This window comes from Cynocephalus volans, chromosome 6 (genome assembly GCF_027409185.1).
Source record: "Cynocephalus volans isolate mCynVol1 chromosome 6, mCynVol1.pri, whole genome shotgun sequence".
NCBI lineage: Eukaryota > Metazoa > Chordata > Mammalia > Dermoptera > Cynocephalidae > Cynocephalus > Cynocephalus volans.
In genome coordinates, this window is record NC_084465.1 from 32,964,156 (window position 1) to 32,977,119 (window position 12,964).

A 12,964-nucleotide genomic window follows, 5' to 3' on the forward strand; every position below is an offset into this window, starting at 1 on the left:
CCGGGGGACCACGGTGTCGGCGCGCCCCGGGCTGGCCGAGCCATTCCCGAGGCGCCCAGGCTCACTCCCACTAACTCCGCCTATTCGATCCCGGCGGCTCCCCGGCCCCCCCTCCGCGTCCTTCTCCCGGCTCCTGCCCGCCCCTTTCGCCCTGGTGGTAGGAAACACGCCCGTGCCCAACTCGACGTGTCCGGAAAGCCCTGGCCAGTTTCCCTTTCGTTCTGCGGCCGCTGCTACCAGCCCCGCGGCTCCCTCGGACCCGCGGGCGCAGCCGCCGGGGGTGAGGCGCCTGGGGGCCGCGGGCCGAGCGGCGGGACCCCCCCGAGCACCATGCTGGACCCGTCTTCCAGCGAAGAGGAGTCGGACGAGGGGCTGGAAGAGGAGAGGCGCGATGTGCTGGTGGCGGCCGGCGGCTCGCAGCGAGCGCCCCCGGCCCCGGCTCGTGAAGGGCGGCGGGACGCGGCAGGGCGCGCGGGCGGCGGCGGCGGCGCGGCCAGACCCGTGAGCCCGAGCCCCTCGGTGCTCAGCGAGGGGCGAGACGAGCCCGAAGGGCAGCTGGACGAGGAGCAGGAGCGGAGGATCCGCCTGCAGCTCTACGTGTTCGTCGTGAGGTGTATCGCGTACCCCTTCAATGCCAAGCAGCCCACCGACATGGCCCGGAGGCAGCAGAAGGTGAGTTGAGGGACCCGGCGCCTCCTGCCGCCACTTCAGTCCGGGGTTTTCTCCCGGTCGAGTTTTGGGGTGCCTGCCCGCCGTCCTTTTGCGAAACGCAGGACACTGTGCTTATATTAGTTGGGGAGGGGGTGGGGGGCAAGGGCATCTTTTGGGGAAAGAAGGTGCTTTTGCCCGCCGAGTTTGGGGTTGCAGGGGACGCGTCTTTAACCCCATGGCAGGGCTGGCAGGAGGTGTCAGCTCCCCATTCATGAGACCGGAGACCGAGACCGGCCATGCCGAGGTTGCATCCGTCAGACTTAGCTCTGCCGGATTAGAATGCAACTCCCATCAACTTTAATTTCTAACAGCAGTGGTGCATTCCTGTCCACTTAGCTCGGCCTGGTTTTGCTGGAGCTGGGCTTTGCCGTGGGTCTGAGGGTGTAGGTAGGTGAAACAGGTGGAGTCTGAGCACTTTTCTTCTGTGAGCTGGAGAAAAATTCTTCACTAGGGAGAATGGCTAGAAATTGTCCTCAGTGAATAAAAAACAAAGTTAAATGGATAAGTTTCCTATGCTGCCATACAACCAGGACATTAAATCCAAACACTGAAGAAGGTATGCAGGTTTGTAGAGTGGCTGTGGGTAATTCCTAGTCTGAGCAGTTCTAATTATATGCACTGTTGATGAAAAATGAATGGTGCATAACCAATTCATAAATGCTTTTTTTTGGCTTCCTCCTCAAAGAGGTAAGGACTTTCTTTTAGGTGAAATGTCTGCCAACTTTGGTTTTAAAACAAGACCCCAGAGATCTGATGTTCTGTATCAGACAGAGGTAATAACTCAAATTGCTCTCACTGGGTAAATGTTTACAATAGAAACTGTCTAGGAAATCTTTTTAATGGAATGCTGAACCTGGAAGGTTCTGTAGAAATCTGTTAACAGTCCCCTCAGTTTGTGACAAGAGACCTAGAGAGATTGTGTAGTTTGCTCAAGGCATACATAGATGTGCAGACGTTTATTGGGTTTCAGAAATACTAACTTCATGTGAGACCTTTTTTTTAGAAATTTGGACAGATTTTTAATTGACTTTTGAAATATAATTGTAATTTAGAGTAAATGGAGTTTCCCCACCCCTTCCTACCCTCATTTACACTACCTTTATTTTTTTTAACTTTTTAAAAATCACTTTATTGAGATATGATTGACTAAAAATCTGTACATAGTTAATGTATGCAACTCATTGAGTTTGGGGATAAATAAACACCTATGAAACTGCCTATAGTTAACAGCACTGTATTGTATACTTAAAATTTTCTAACGGTAGATCTTATGTTGTGTTCTTACCCAAGCTTTTAAAACTGGCACCAACTGAGCAGGTGTTTTGGAATTATTCTCTGGGCGTGCTTATGAGATGATTCCCTACACTTGGAGACTAATCACACATATCCTTCAGGTAACCTAGCCTTCAGGGTAATTCAGAGTCACAGAATGCAAGGGATGGAAAAGATCTCGAGATCCTCTAGACAGTCTCGTCATGTTGGAGGAGAGAGGTCAGAGAAGCACTTCCCAATCCCAAACCAATTGACATGATTAAGCCAGCATTGTCAGGTCGGTTTTGAATGCCCTGTGGTGTTTTCGTGAGTCTGCTTCTCCACTCTTAGATGAGTACCATACTTCCTAATCCATTGCTTGTGTTGGGGCTGGTTTGAGGGACCACTCAGAACATCTCACCAAGTCTATAGGTCAAGTGACTGTCAACTTCAGTAGTCATTCTTAAACTAAGTGTAATTTTTGACATATATGTTGTGGTATGACTCCATATAAAGTTTATGAATATCATCCAGTCTCCAGTTTTACCATTCAAACTGCATTTAAGCTTATTTTTAGTGTATTAAAGTGTAAAAATAATGTGTGGTAAAATTAAGAGGCTATTTCTATTTGGAATATTACCCTTAAAGATACTTTTGCAAAAACTCATTTACTAATGGTTGATTTATACTGTGAATACTTGTTGCATTTTGTTAATGAAGCAGACTCTCCCTTCGTTGTTCAAATAGTGCAGTTCTCTCTGACTCCTCCTGTGTTTAAATAGAATGTTTGTTTCTCCAGAAATTATTTGAGTTGGCAAACAGGTACATTCACAATACTACTGAGGAGCCTATTGTTAAAACCTTATACAAGCATTACCCAAAATAATTCCAAACTACAAAACAGAAGCAAAATACTGCGTATATTCTATAAAAAAATATTTGGAATGTATAGAAATTTTTTTTTTCTAACTGTTGAGAGCATTGAGCATAGGTTACCTTTTGTGAATTTTTATTTTTTATTAAAATGGAGGCCCGGTAACAAGCTAAGTATTTACCTTATTCAAAATGTATTCAAAAGCCCTCCCTCCCTCTTTTTAAAACTCTTTAATTTTTTTTTTTTTTTAAAGGTAGCTGGAACAATTCTTGGCAGTCAGATTCCCCCTTATGACAAAACGAAATGGGAATTTAACTATGTTCATGTGAATTTGATGCACAAGCCAATAATTAAAGCCAAAATCTTACTTTAAGCCTTGAATTATACAGTTGGGTCACATAAAAGAAGTAACAGGATAATTGCAAAATCACTAATCCATTGTATGTTTTTATTTTGTATCTTCAAGTAGTCAGACATCCAGTAAAAAGACTTAATAGCTTAAATTGTCGTCATTGAAATGTGTATTGCTGCTTACTCACTTTTCCCAACTTTGAGAGTTTAGAGATTCTGAAATTGAGATCTGAAAGGGTCTTCATTTTATAAACGAAGAAAATTAATCATAGAGGTGAGGGCTTTACCTTAGAGGCCAGGACTCAGGTTTCTAGTCAGTTAAAGCCTTTTCACAGGGCTGATGAGTTCCTGTGGACCAGAGTTGAGCCACTGTGTTGTTTATTTTTTCATTTGGTTAAAATGTTCCACAGAGCTAATCAGAGGTTTTGTTCATGAACTATTGAGAAAGCTTAATAGTATTTAAGGCACAGTTAGCTGAAACATGTATTTCTTTGCTTTTGGCTGGAATATTTTAACTCTGAGGAATGACAGTGGTCAGGTTATGGCAGTCAGTCATTTTGATTTACTCTCGATGCCTTTACAGAAATTTCTGGTGGTGAGTATGAGCTGAACACTGTGGCAAAGCACCATACCAGGTGGTCACACCTCCTAAGTGTTCATGCATGATGTCAGCATGAAGTAACAAACAGCTATTGCAAAATGACTTCAGCAGTGAATAGTGCTTGAGCCTCTAAGCTTTATTACCTTTTTTTCACCTTTGTGCCATCACAAAGGTAACAACAATAATTTTGAACTTTGGATGATTCTAGATCATTGGTTAAAGGTGGGATCAGTGTTGAAACTAGAAAAGTATTGTAGATCAAGCAAGTATTTTAAGTATTACTTAAAGGCAATTTGTCAAACTTTTAGAAAACATTGAGACCCCAGAGGAAAAAGTAATACAGGGGGTTGTTGGTGGTTACAAAGTAGGGAGACTCCAACAAGCATAATGACCAACATAGAGGAAGTAAAGTTTATTCACTTATAGATGTGAGTTTACAGAGTGCAAGTCTGAATTTATACCTATATTTAAGGTGGGTATGACTTAAAGTGCTGATAGTTTGGGGTAGCCAGATTCTATAGGTTTCTTGTCAGTGATTGCTCTATTCGTAAATTTTGTTTTTATTTAGTAAAAGTTAGATGTTGAAAAGGAGCTATTATTTTTTTAGCTAGAAATGAGGGAATTAAAAAGACTAAAATGATACCTAATAACTTTCCATATGTTTCATATAACCATGCTTTTTGCACTTCTACATGCATTGCCACCGTAATCACACTAAATTGTGCCTTATTAAACGTTTTATATAATAAACACTCCCATCACTTGCATACTTGTCTGTAATAATTCTAAGTTTGGAGAATATATACAAATAGTACTGTGAAATTGCAGGTGGTGGGGAAGTAAACTTAGGTGAAATTGATCTGGAGGAGAGCATTGTGGGGAAATGGTATTGGATAAAATATGCAGTGCATTTTTGCTTCCAACTCTCTCATCTGAATGTTATATTACATAAAGTGGCCACTTTTATCTCCTTTTGGAAACAGTAGTCCTTTCTGTTTCTCTGTCTTCTGACAACTTATGTGATTCCCATGCTCAGGGAAAGAGCCAGTTTTATTAAAAATGAGCTACAGGTTTGCAAAGACTGAGAGTCACTTTTCTTATGCTAGGCACCATTGTGCTGTAGTGCTATGTTGCTCTCCTTCTGAGAGTTAAGATAAACTGTGGCCTGATACATTCTTAGCCCCATGCATGGCCTCTAAGAACTGTTGGATACATGCAAGTCTCAGATTTAGTCCATGCCTCAAAGAATTAGTGAGGTACAGGAAGAAGGAAAGAGAAATATAGAGGCAAAGTACTTTTACTGTTCTTTGAAAACTAGTGTTCCTAAACATGTTTGGAGAGCTCCAGGATTCACCTGGAGCATCCTTCTAAAGAAAGCCAAAAAAAATGGTAATACCTATTGGCGTAGACTAATGACTTCAAAAGGACACTTTCCCAGTGCTATTACCAAACCCCAGAGACAAGTAAATGGAGTTGCATTCTTGCCTGCAGGTTTCCAGCAGATCTTGTGATAGTCTAAAAAGCCGCTCTCTTAGGGAGCTAGGATCAATTTTCATTTTTGCTCCATGGGCTTTGGTACATTATGGTGCAAATACTAAAAGAGATAGAAGGGATGGGTTGTGTTTGCAGCTTTTCATAATAGGGAATACCTTGTCCTGTGGAGAGTGGGTTGGAAGCCACACATTAAAGTAAAATCTCAGACTGGACTTGAAACACTCATAAAAGTGCTTGTTGCTTCAGCTGATTCATCTAACCTTCCACAGGGTATCTTGAGACCGCGGCATTTAATTTGGTGGAATGAGTTGTGCTGATGAGAACTCAAATGGATTAAGTGATATTGGAGTTTGCTTCTTCCTTTCAAAAATGAAATCAGCTGTAATTTTGATAGATGATGACTTTATTAAGTGAAATAATATTATTGTAATTGTGTGTTTTCCCTCTTCAGTTTCTTTTTTTGTTTGTTTTGTTTTAACGGAAACAGCTCCCTTTATTTGTACTCTCTCAAGATAAATACAGTTTGTAAGGTCATTAAGGACTTTGAAAAAACAAAATTAAGAAAGCTGACTGCCAGGTTATGGCAATTCTGAATAGAAAATCCTACCAGTTATCATTTGCTAGTGAGGCAGGTCACTTTGAATTATCGCCACTGTAATCATACTAAATTGTGCTTCTTTGTATGCATTTCAAATTAATTGGGACCTTTCTCTGGGAAGGAGGAAATAGGTTGTATAGTCATGTGATATTTCTGTTTCAGTTTTTAGGCTGGGGAAGATGTAATGATGGTAAATTATCAATGGACAAGTGAAGTATTACCTAGAGTTTGAAGAGTATGCAGGCAACAAATTATGGAATTATTGTTCAATATCTGTAATACTTTATCTTATGACCACTGTGTTTAAGTTATCTGAAGATTTTATGATTTCCTTTCTTTAAAATAAATAAATAAATAAAGGTCTGTAATTCTTTTTATCCTTGACTGCACATTAGAATCACCCAGTGAGCTTTTAAAAATCCCATTATCCAGGTTATACCCCAGACTAATTAAATCAGTCTCTGGGGTGTACTTGTAGAGCTTCCCAGGTGATTTCAATATATAGCCAAGGTTGAGAACCATGGTTCTAAAAAGAAGCAACAGAAAACTGGCTTAATTTCACCTACGCAGGGTGAAAGTATTTGTAATAGTGAGATTACTGAGTAATTAAATGGTTATTCCGTATTAAAGAAAAGGCAATAGGGGTATTCTAAGCAAGAAACAAACAAAAAGACATCTAAATAATATTCTCGAGTTTCTTGAGTCAGTACAGTGGGGAGGCCAGTGCATATTCATTTAGACTTTTAAAAAGTCTTTCAATAGGTGATATGCTGAAGTTAATTAATAGTTGTGTAATTTATTCATTATAAAACCACAGATAGGTCACTACATTAGCAACCAAAAATAAATATTGGATACTGAAGGTAAGCATGAGTGTTGATTTCCATTCCAAAATGAACAGGAATGTAGAGAAATCTCAAAGTTGGAGCTGACACTGAGTAATTCCTAACTGAAGAATAAATTTCACAAAGGTCTTACAAGATCTTTGGTGGGTGGACTGTTTCCTCAGTGTATGTAGTAGTAATGCATATAGGTTTTTCAAAAAGTAACCTTTAGAAGGCATTCTCAAGTAATCATCTTATTAAATTAATTATAACTATTTAAATGAATTTAAGTTCTGCCATCTCAAAAATTCTAACATTAGGTGGACAGAAAGGAAAACCTATTTTCCTCAAATTCCATTAATAGGTGAAGTTTGCATTTGAGAGCCTTCTACTTTGTAGAGTGTCGTTGATACTCTGCTTTGCTTCTTGAAAGTATCATATCATTTTGTAAACATCATGGTTTGAGTTTTTTCATTTTATAACCTTGAAGTTGGTGATGAATTTTTATAATGGAAATATTACTGGGGCAAAGGACCTGAACGACTTAAAGGCTGTCTTTGCCAGTCTCACAGCTGAGATATTTAATTTGCGTCTTTCTGATTGTTTGTGATGATAAATGTGTGTGTGTGCACGTGTGTGCTTGTTTGTGCACATGGTCGGTCTAATATCCTTATTTCTCTATTGAGATTTTGAGTTTACGTATTAATTGATGTGAATCATTTATCAATTTATTGAGGATAGCATTCCCTTGTGGAGGATGTTTCTGTCATCAGCCTTTCATTTTGTTTTTAGGTGTACTTAGATTGATCTTTTCCTTAATAACTTATTTCTCATTTGTGCTCTTACCCATCTTACCATCAGTTACCCATCTGAAATTAAAATTTGAGGGGAGGAGTTGAATTTACTTTTTTTCTCCAAATAGCTAAGCAATTGTTGCAGCCTAATTTTTGATTAAGCTCTACTTTTATTACTAAGCTTTAAGGCCCAATTAATCATATTAATTCTTTTCTTCATTAATTCATTGATCAACTGATTATTGAGACCCTATTATGTAAGTTTAACACTATCCAATGTTCTGGAGATAAAGTAGAGAATAAAAGAGGCAGAAATCTTCTTGTACTATGTTCAATAATTTATATATACATTATGTGTGTATGTATGTTTCTCTTTATATCTGTTTCTGAGTTTTCATTTTAACACGTTAATGTAGTTCTTTTTTCTGGATTTATGATAACTTTATTACATATTTTAATTTCTCATGGGGTTAGTTTCTTCTGTGTCAAAATTTCTTTTGAAAGTCTATTAAACTATAGCTGAAAACTTCCCTAATATTGGGAGAGAGAGTCTTACAGATCCAGGAAACTCAAAGAGCCCCAAATAGATTCATACCAAAAAGGACCTCCCTGAGACACACTGTAGTAAAATTATTGAAAGTCAAAGACAAAGAGAGAATTCTAAAAATAGGAGAAAAGCGTCAAATCACCTGTGAGGGAGTACCCATCAGGCTAACAGCAGACTTCTCAATAGAAACCCTACAGGCCAGGAGAGAATGTGATGGCATATTCAAAGTGCTAAAAGAAAAAAATCTGCCAACCAAGCATACTATATCCAGCAAAGCTTTCCTTCAGAAATAAGGGAGAAATATTATCTTTCCTATACAAACAGAAACTGTGGGAATTCACCACCACAAGAATAGCCCTTTAACAAATCCTCAAGGGAGTCCTACATCTGGAATCAAAAAATAAATAAAATTTTCTTACTTTCATCACTCTTCTTGCCCCTCCCCCCCTTTTAAAAATTACTGGCCCAGTATAACATATTGGTTAGGAAATTACTCTTTGTTTTTAGAGAGTTTGGGCTTCATTCTTGTCTAGTATTCATTCACTGAATGTATAGGGCACTTCTCTCTGGGCCCTGGCTGCTTCATTTGTGAAATGAGGATAATAACCTCATAGAATTCTTGTTATGATTAAATGAGATGATGCATGCAAGTGTTTAGTACAGTTCCCACTACATGCATATTTTCAGTTTTAGGTGCTGTCACTTTTACTTGTCAATTAAGCTCGTTTGGGAAACTGATATTTTTACTATAACATATCTCTTCATTTAGTAAAAATATTTTTGTAATGTTTTTAGTTTGCTGTTATAATCAAGGTTATTTTTACGCATTTTATATTTTTTGTTTTTATTGTGACTTATCTTTATCATCTCATTATGGATAAATAGGAAACTAATTTTTTTTATATAATTGGTCATATTAATTGTACGTATCGATGGTACGTACAAAATTGACTGTTTTGTTTAGTATTTATCCTTCTAGATTTTCTAGGTAGGTGGTTGAATCATCTGCTGATAGTGATGACTTTTGTCTGGTCCTATCTAGTAGCTATACCTATTCTGTTTTACCTATCTCTGTACTGGTTAAAATATCCATAACAGTGTACTTGTTGCCAACACCCTTGTCTCAGTCCAAGTTTTACTGGGGAATGTTTTTTGGTACTTTACCAGTGAATATATTGTTGGTTAGGATTTTAGGGTAGCTATTATTTATTGTTTAAATAACTATCTTTTTATTATTACATTAAGAGGATAAAAAATATCAGAAAATAATGTTAAATGTTATCACATTCCTATTTGTACCAATGGAGGTGATTGCCTAGTTTTGTTTTACATGTTGGCTAACTAGGTTTCCTATTAAACCGTATTTGCATTTCTAGGGTCATTTCTACCTGATTATGATTGTTTTTTACCTTCGATTTTGAGTTCCCTATACTTTTAATTTTTTATTTTTACAGCTATCTTTATAGGAGAAAGGTATCTTATTTTCTATTTTGGACTGTCATTGTTACAAGTTCAGTTTTAAGGAATAATGATGTTAATTGAGAAATATTTTACCTTTATCGGTATTCCTAGAATAGTTTTTTGTTTTTAGTATGTAAAGTACCTGATACTTGGATTTTTAAAAGAATTCCACTTGTAAAATTATCTACATACAGAATCCATTTCAGATTTATTTTTCTTTAACCTGTTAGATTTTCTCCTTATTCTAGATTCAAATATGGTAATTGCATGATTTCAGAAAAGTGGTCATTTCTAGATTCTCAAGTATATTAACATTGAGTTGAACATATTTTGTGCTTATTTTCTCAATATCTTTTAAGTTGGTTTTATATAATCTTATTTTATATTATATTCTTTAAAAAAAATTCATTAGCTTTTCCAGATCCTCTTGTTTTTACAAGTATACCTGTTAACTTTATAAGTTGTTAACCTTATAAGTTTCACTGTTTTATAAACCAGTGGTTTCTGTTCTTTCTTTGTGTTTCCCTTACGTGTTTTTTTTGGCAGGGGGGTTGTTATCCATTTATTTTTTTAGGGAGGAAGAGACATAAGAGAGTGGTTCTTTCATCTGGTTTCTTGGTTAGGATGCTTAGTTTATTTTCTGCTTTATAATAAGATAATGAAAATACACAAAGGTACAGATTTAACCCTGAGTACCGTTTGCCTCAGACCACGTGTAACATTATGAAACTTATTTAAATCCTGTTTCAGATTTTTTTCCTTGAACCAGTATTTACATTGATAATCAGAAGAGTACGTTAAAGATTTCAACCGTTGGAAATTTTTTGTTTTTTCTTTCGTAGTAGATTTCAAATGTTATGTTGGCAGAGAATGTAGTTTAGTGAACTATTCTTAACATTGTCATATATAACTAACTTTAAGTTTTCCATCACAAATTAGTATATATTATGACTTGTAAACGTTGCTATATATGTTATAATTAGCATTATTATAATAACCATTCCTATCTTATTTTTGTCTTTTTTATTAAATTATACTACTCTAATTATATTTGCTTTGCATATTTAACTTATTTAACCATATTTAACCATATTTAACTTTTTTCCCAGTTTACACCACCACCCCCTACCCCCAACAGTATTTATTTATTCATGAATTTTATTTTTTATTTCTTAATTTATCAATTAAATTAATTCAACTTAATTTATCAATTAATTTAATCAGTTAATCAATCATCAGATAAGTGGATAAGGAAAATGTGATATATCACACACACACACAAAAAGAATAAAATAAGATAAGTATAGTTGATTTTCTGGTCCCTTTACTAATTCCTCCTTTTCCCCAGTCCCTCTCCCCCCACATCAACATCATATCTGTTCACTTATCTTAACAAGATCAAGGACTATTGTGATTGTTGTGTCTTCCCTCCCACATTTATTTGTTTGTATATTTTTATTAGCTCCCACATATAAGTGAGAACATGGGGTATTTCTCTTTCTGTGCCTGGCTTATTTCACTTAATATAATTTTCTCTAAGTTCATCAGTGTTGCTGTGAATGGTAATATTTCATTGTTTTTTTACGGCAGAGTAGTATTCCATTGTGTGGATATACCACATTTTCCTTATCCACTCATCTGATGATGGGCATTTCGGCTGGTTCCAATTCTTGGCTATTGTAAATAGTGCTGCAGTAAACATGGGAGTACCTGTATCCCTTCGATATGATTTCCAATCCTTTTAGTATATACCCAGCAGTGGGATAGCTGGGTCATATAGTAGATCTGTCTGTAATTGCTGGAAGAACCTCCATATCATTTTCCGTAAAGGCTACACCATTTTGCAGTCCCACCAACAAGGTAAGAGGGTTCCCTTTTCTCCACATCCTTGTCACCATTTATTATTCTCAGTCTTTTGGATATTAGCTATCCTAACCAGAGTGAGATGATATCTGAAAGTGGTTTTGATTTGTATTTCCCAAATGCTGAGTGACATTGAGGATTTTTTCATGTGTCTGTTGGCCATTCATATATCTTCCTCTGAGAAATGCCTATTCAGCTCCTTTACCCATTTTTTAATTGGGTTACTTGTTTTGTTGCTTTTAAGCTCTTTGAGTTCCTTGTATATTCTGGATATTAATCCTTTGTCAGATGCATATTTTGCAAATATTTTTCTCCCACACCGTTGGTTGTCTTTTTGCTCTGTCAGTTGTTTCTTCTGCTGTGTGGATGCTTTTTAGTTTGATATAATCCCATTTGTTTATTTTTCCTTAGGTTGCCTGTGCCTCTGGGGTGGTATTCATAATGTTTATACCTAATCCTACTTCCTCAAGTGTTTCCTTTATGTTTTCTTTTAGGAATTTTATTGTTTCAGGATATATATTTAATTCTTTAATTCATTTTGAGTTGATTTTTGTATATGATGAGAGGTACATGTATGGTTTCTTTCTTCTACATATGGATGTCCAATTTTCCCAGCACCATTTACTGAAGAGGCAGTGTCTTCCCCAGTGTGTGTTCTTAGTGCCTTTGTCGAAAATCAGATGGCTGTAGGTGTGTGGGTTGATTTCTGAATTCTCTATTCTGATCCATTGGTCTGTCTGTCTGTTTATATGCCAGCACCATGCTGTTTTGATTACTATAGCTTTGTAAGTTAGGAGTGTTATGCCTCCAGCTGTATTTTTTTTTTTTTTTTTTTTGCTCAGGATTGCTTTGGCTATTCATGGTCTTTTCTTATTCCATGTGAATGTTAGAATTTTTTTTTTTTTTTCCATTTCTGAGAAGAACATCTTTGGAATTTTGATGGGGATTGCGTTGAATCTGTAGATCACTTTGGGTGATATGGACATTTTCACAATGTTAATTCTTCCAATTCAAGAGCATGGGATATCTTTCTGTCTTCTTGTGTCCTCTTTAATTCCTCTCAACAGTGATTTGTAGTTCTCATCGTAGAGATTTTCTACATCCTTGGTTAACTTTATTCCTACGTATACGTATTTTATTTTTTTGATTACTATTGTAAATGGGTTAGCTTTCTTGATTTCTTTTTCTGCTAGTTCATTATTGGAGTATAAAAATGTTACTGATTTTTGTGTGTTGATTTTGTATCCTACAACTTTGCTGAAATTCTTCATCAACTCTAATTAAGAGTATTTTTGTATAGTCTTTACGCTCTTTTATATATAGGATCATATCATCTATAAACAGGGATGATTTGACTTCATCTTTTTCAATCTAGATGCCCTTTATTTCCTTCTCTTCCCTGATTGCTCTGACTAATACTTACAATACTGTGTTGAATAGGAGTGGCTAGAGTGGGCATCCTTGTCTTTTTCCTGTTCTTAAGGGAAAAGCTTTCAACTTTTCCCCATTCAAGGTGATATTGGCAGTGGGTTTGTCATATATGGCTTTGTGTTGAGATACTTTCCTTCTATACCTAATTTATAGAGTCTTTATCG

At 36.8% G+C, this 12,964-nt stretch overlaps 1 protein-coding gene across 13 annotated transcripts in view; it reads left to right on the forward strand.

Moving 5' to 3' along the window:
* The first annotated feature begins 330 nt into the window (after positions 1 to 330).
* CADPS2 (calcium dependent secretion activator 2) overlaps positions 331 to 12,964 on the forward strand; it is a 498,805-nt gene continuing 486,171 nt past the window's right edge. For all 13 annotated transcript variants that reach the window (XM_063101364.1, XM_063101369.1, XM_063101373.1 and 10 more), the window contains exon 1: positions 331 to 672. In XM_063101364.1, coding sequence (XP_062957434.1) covers positions 331 to 672 — 342 coding nt within the window. The remainder of the gene's footprint in view (positions 673 to 12,964) is intronic.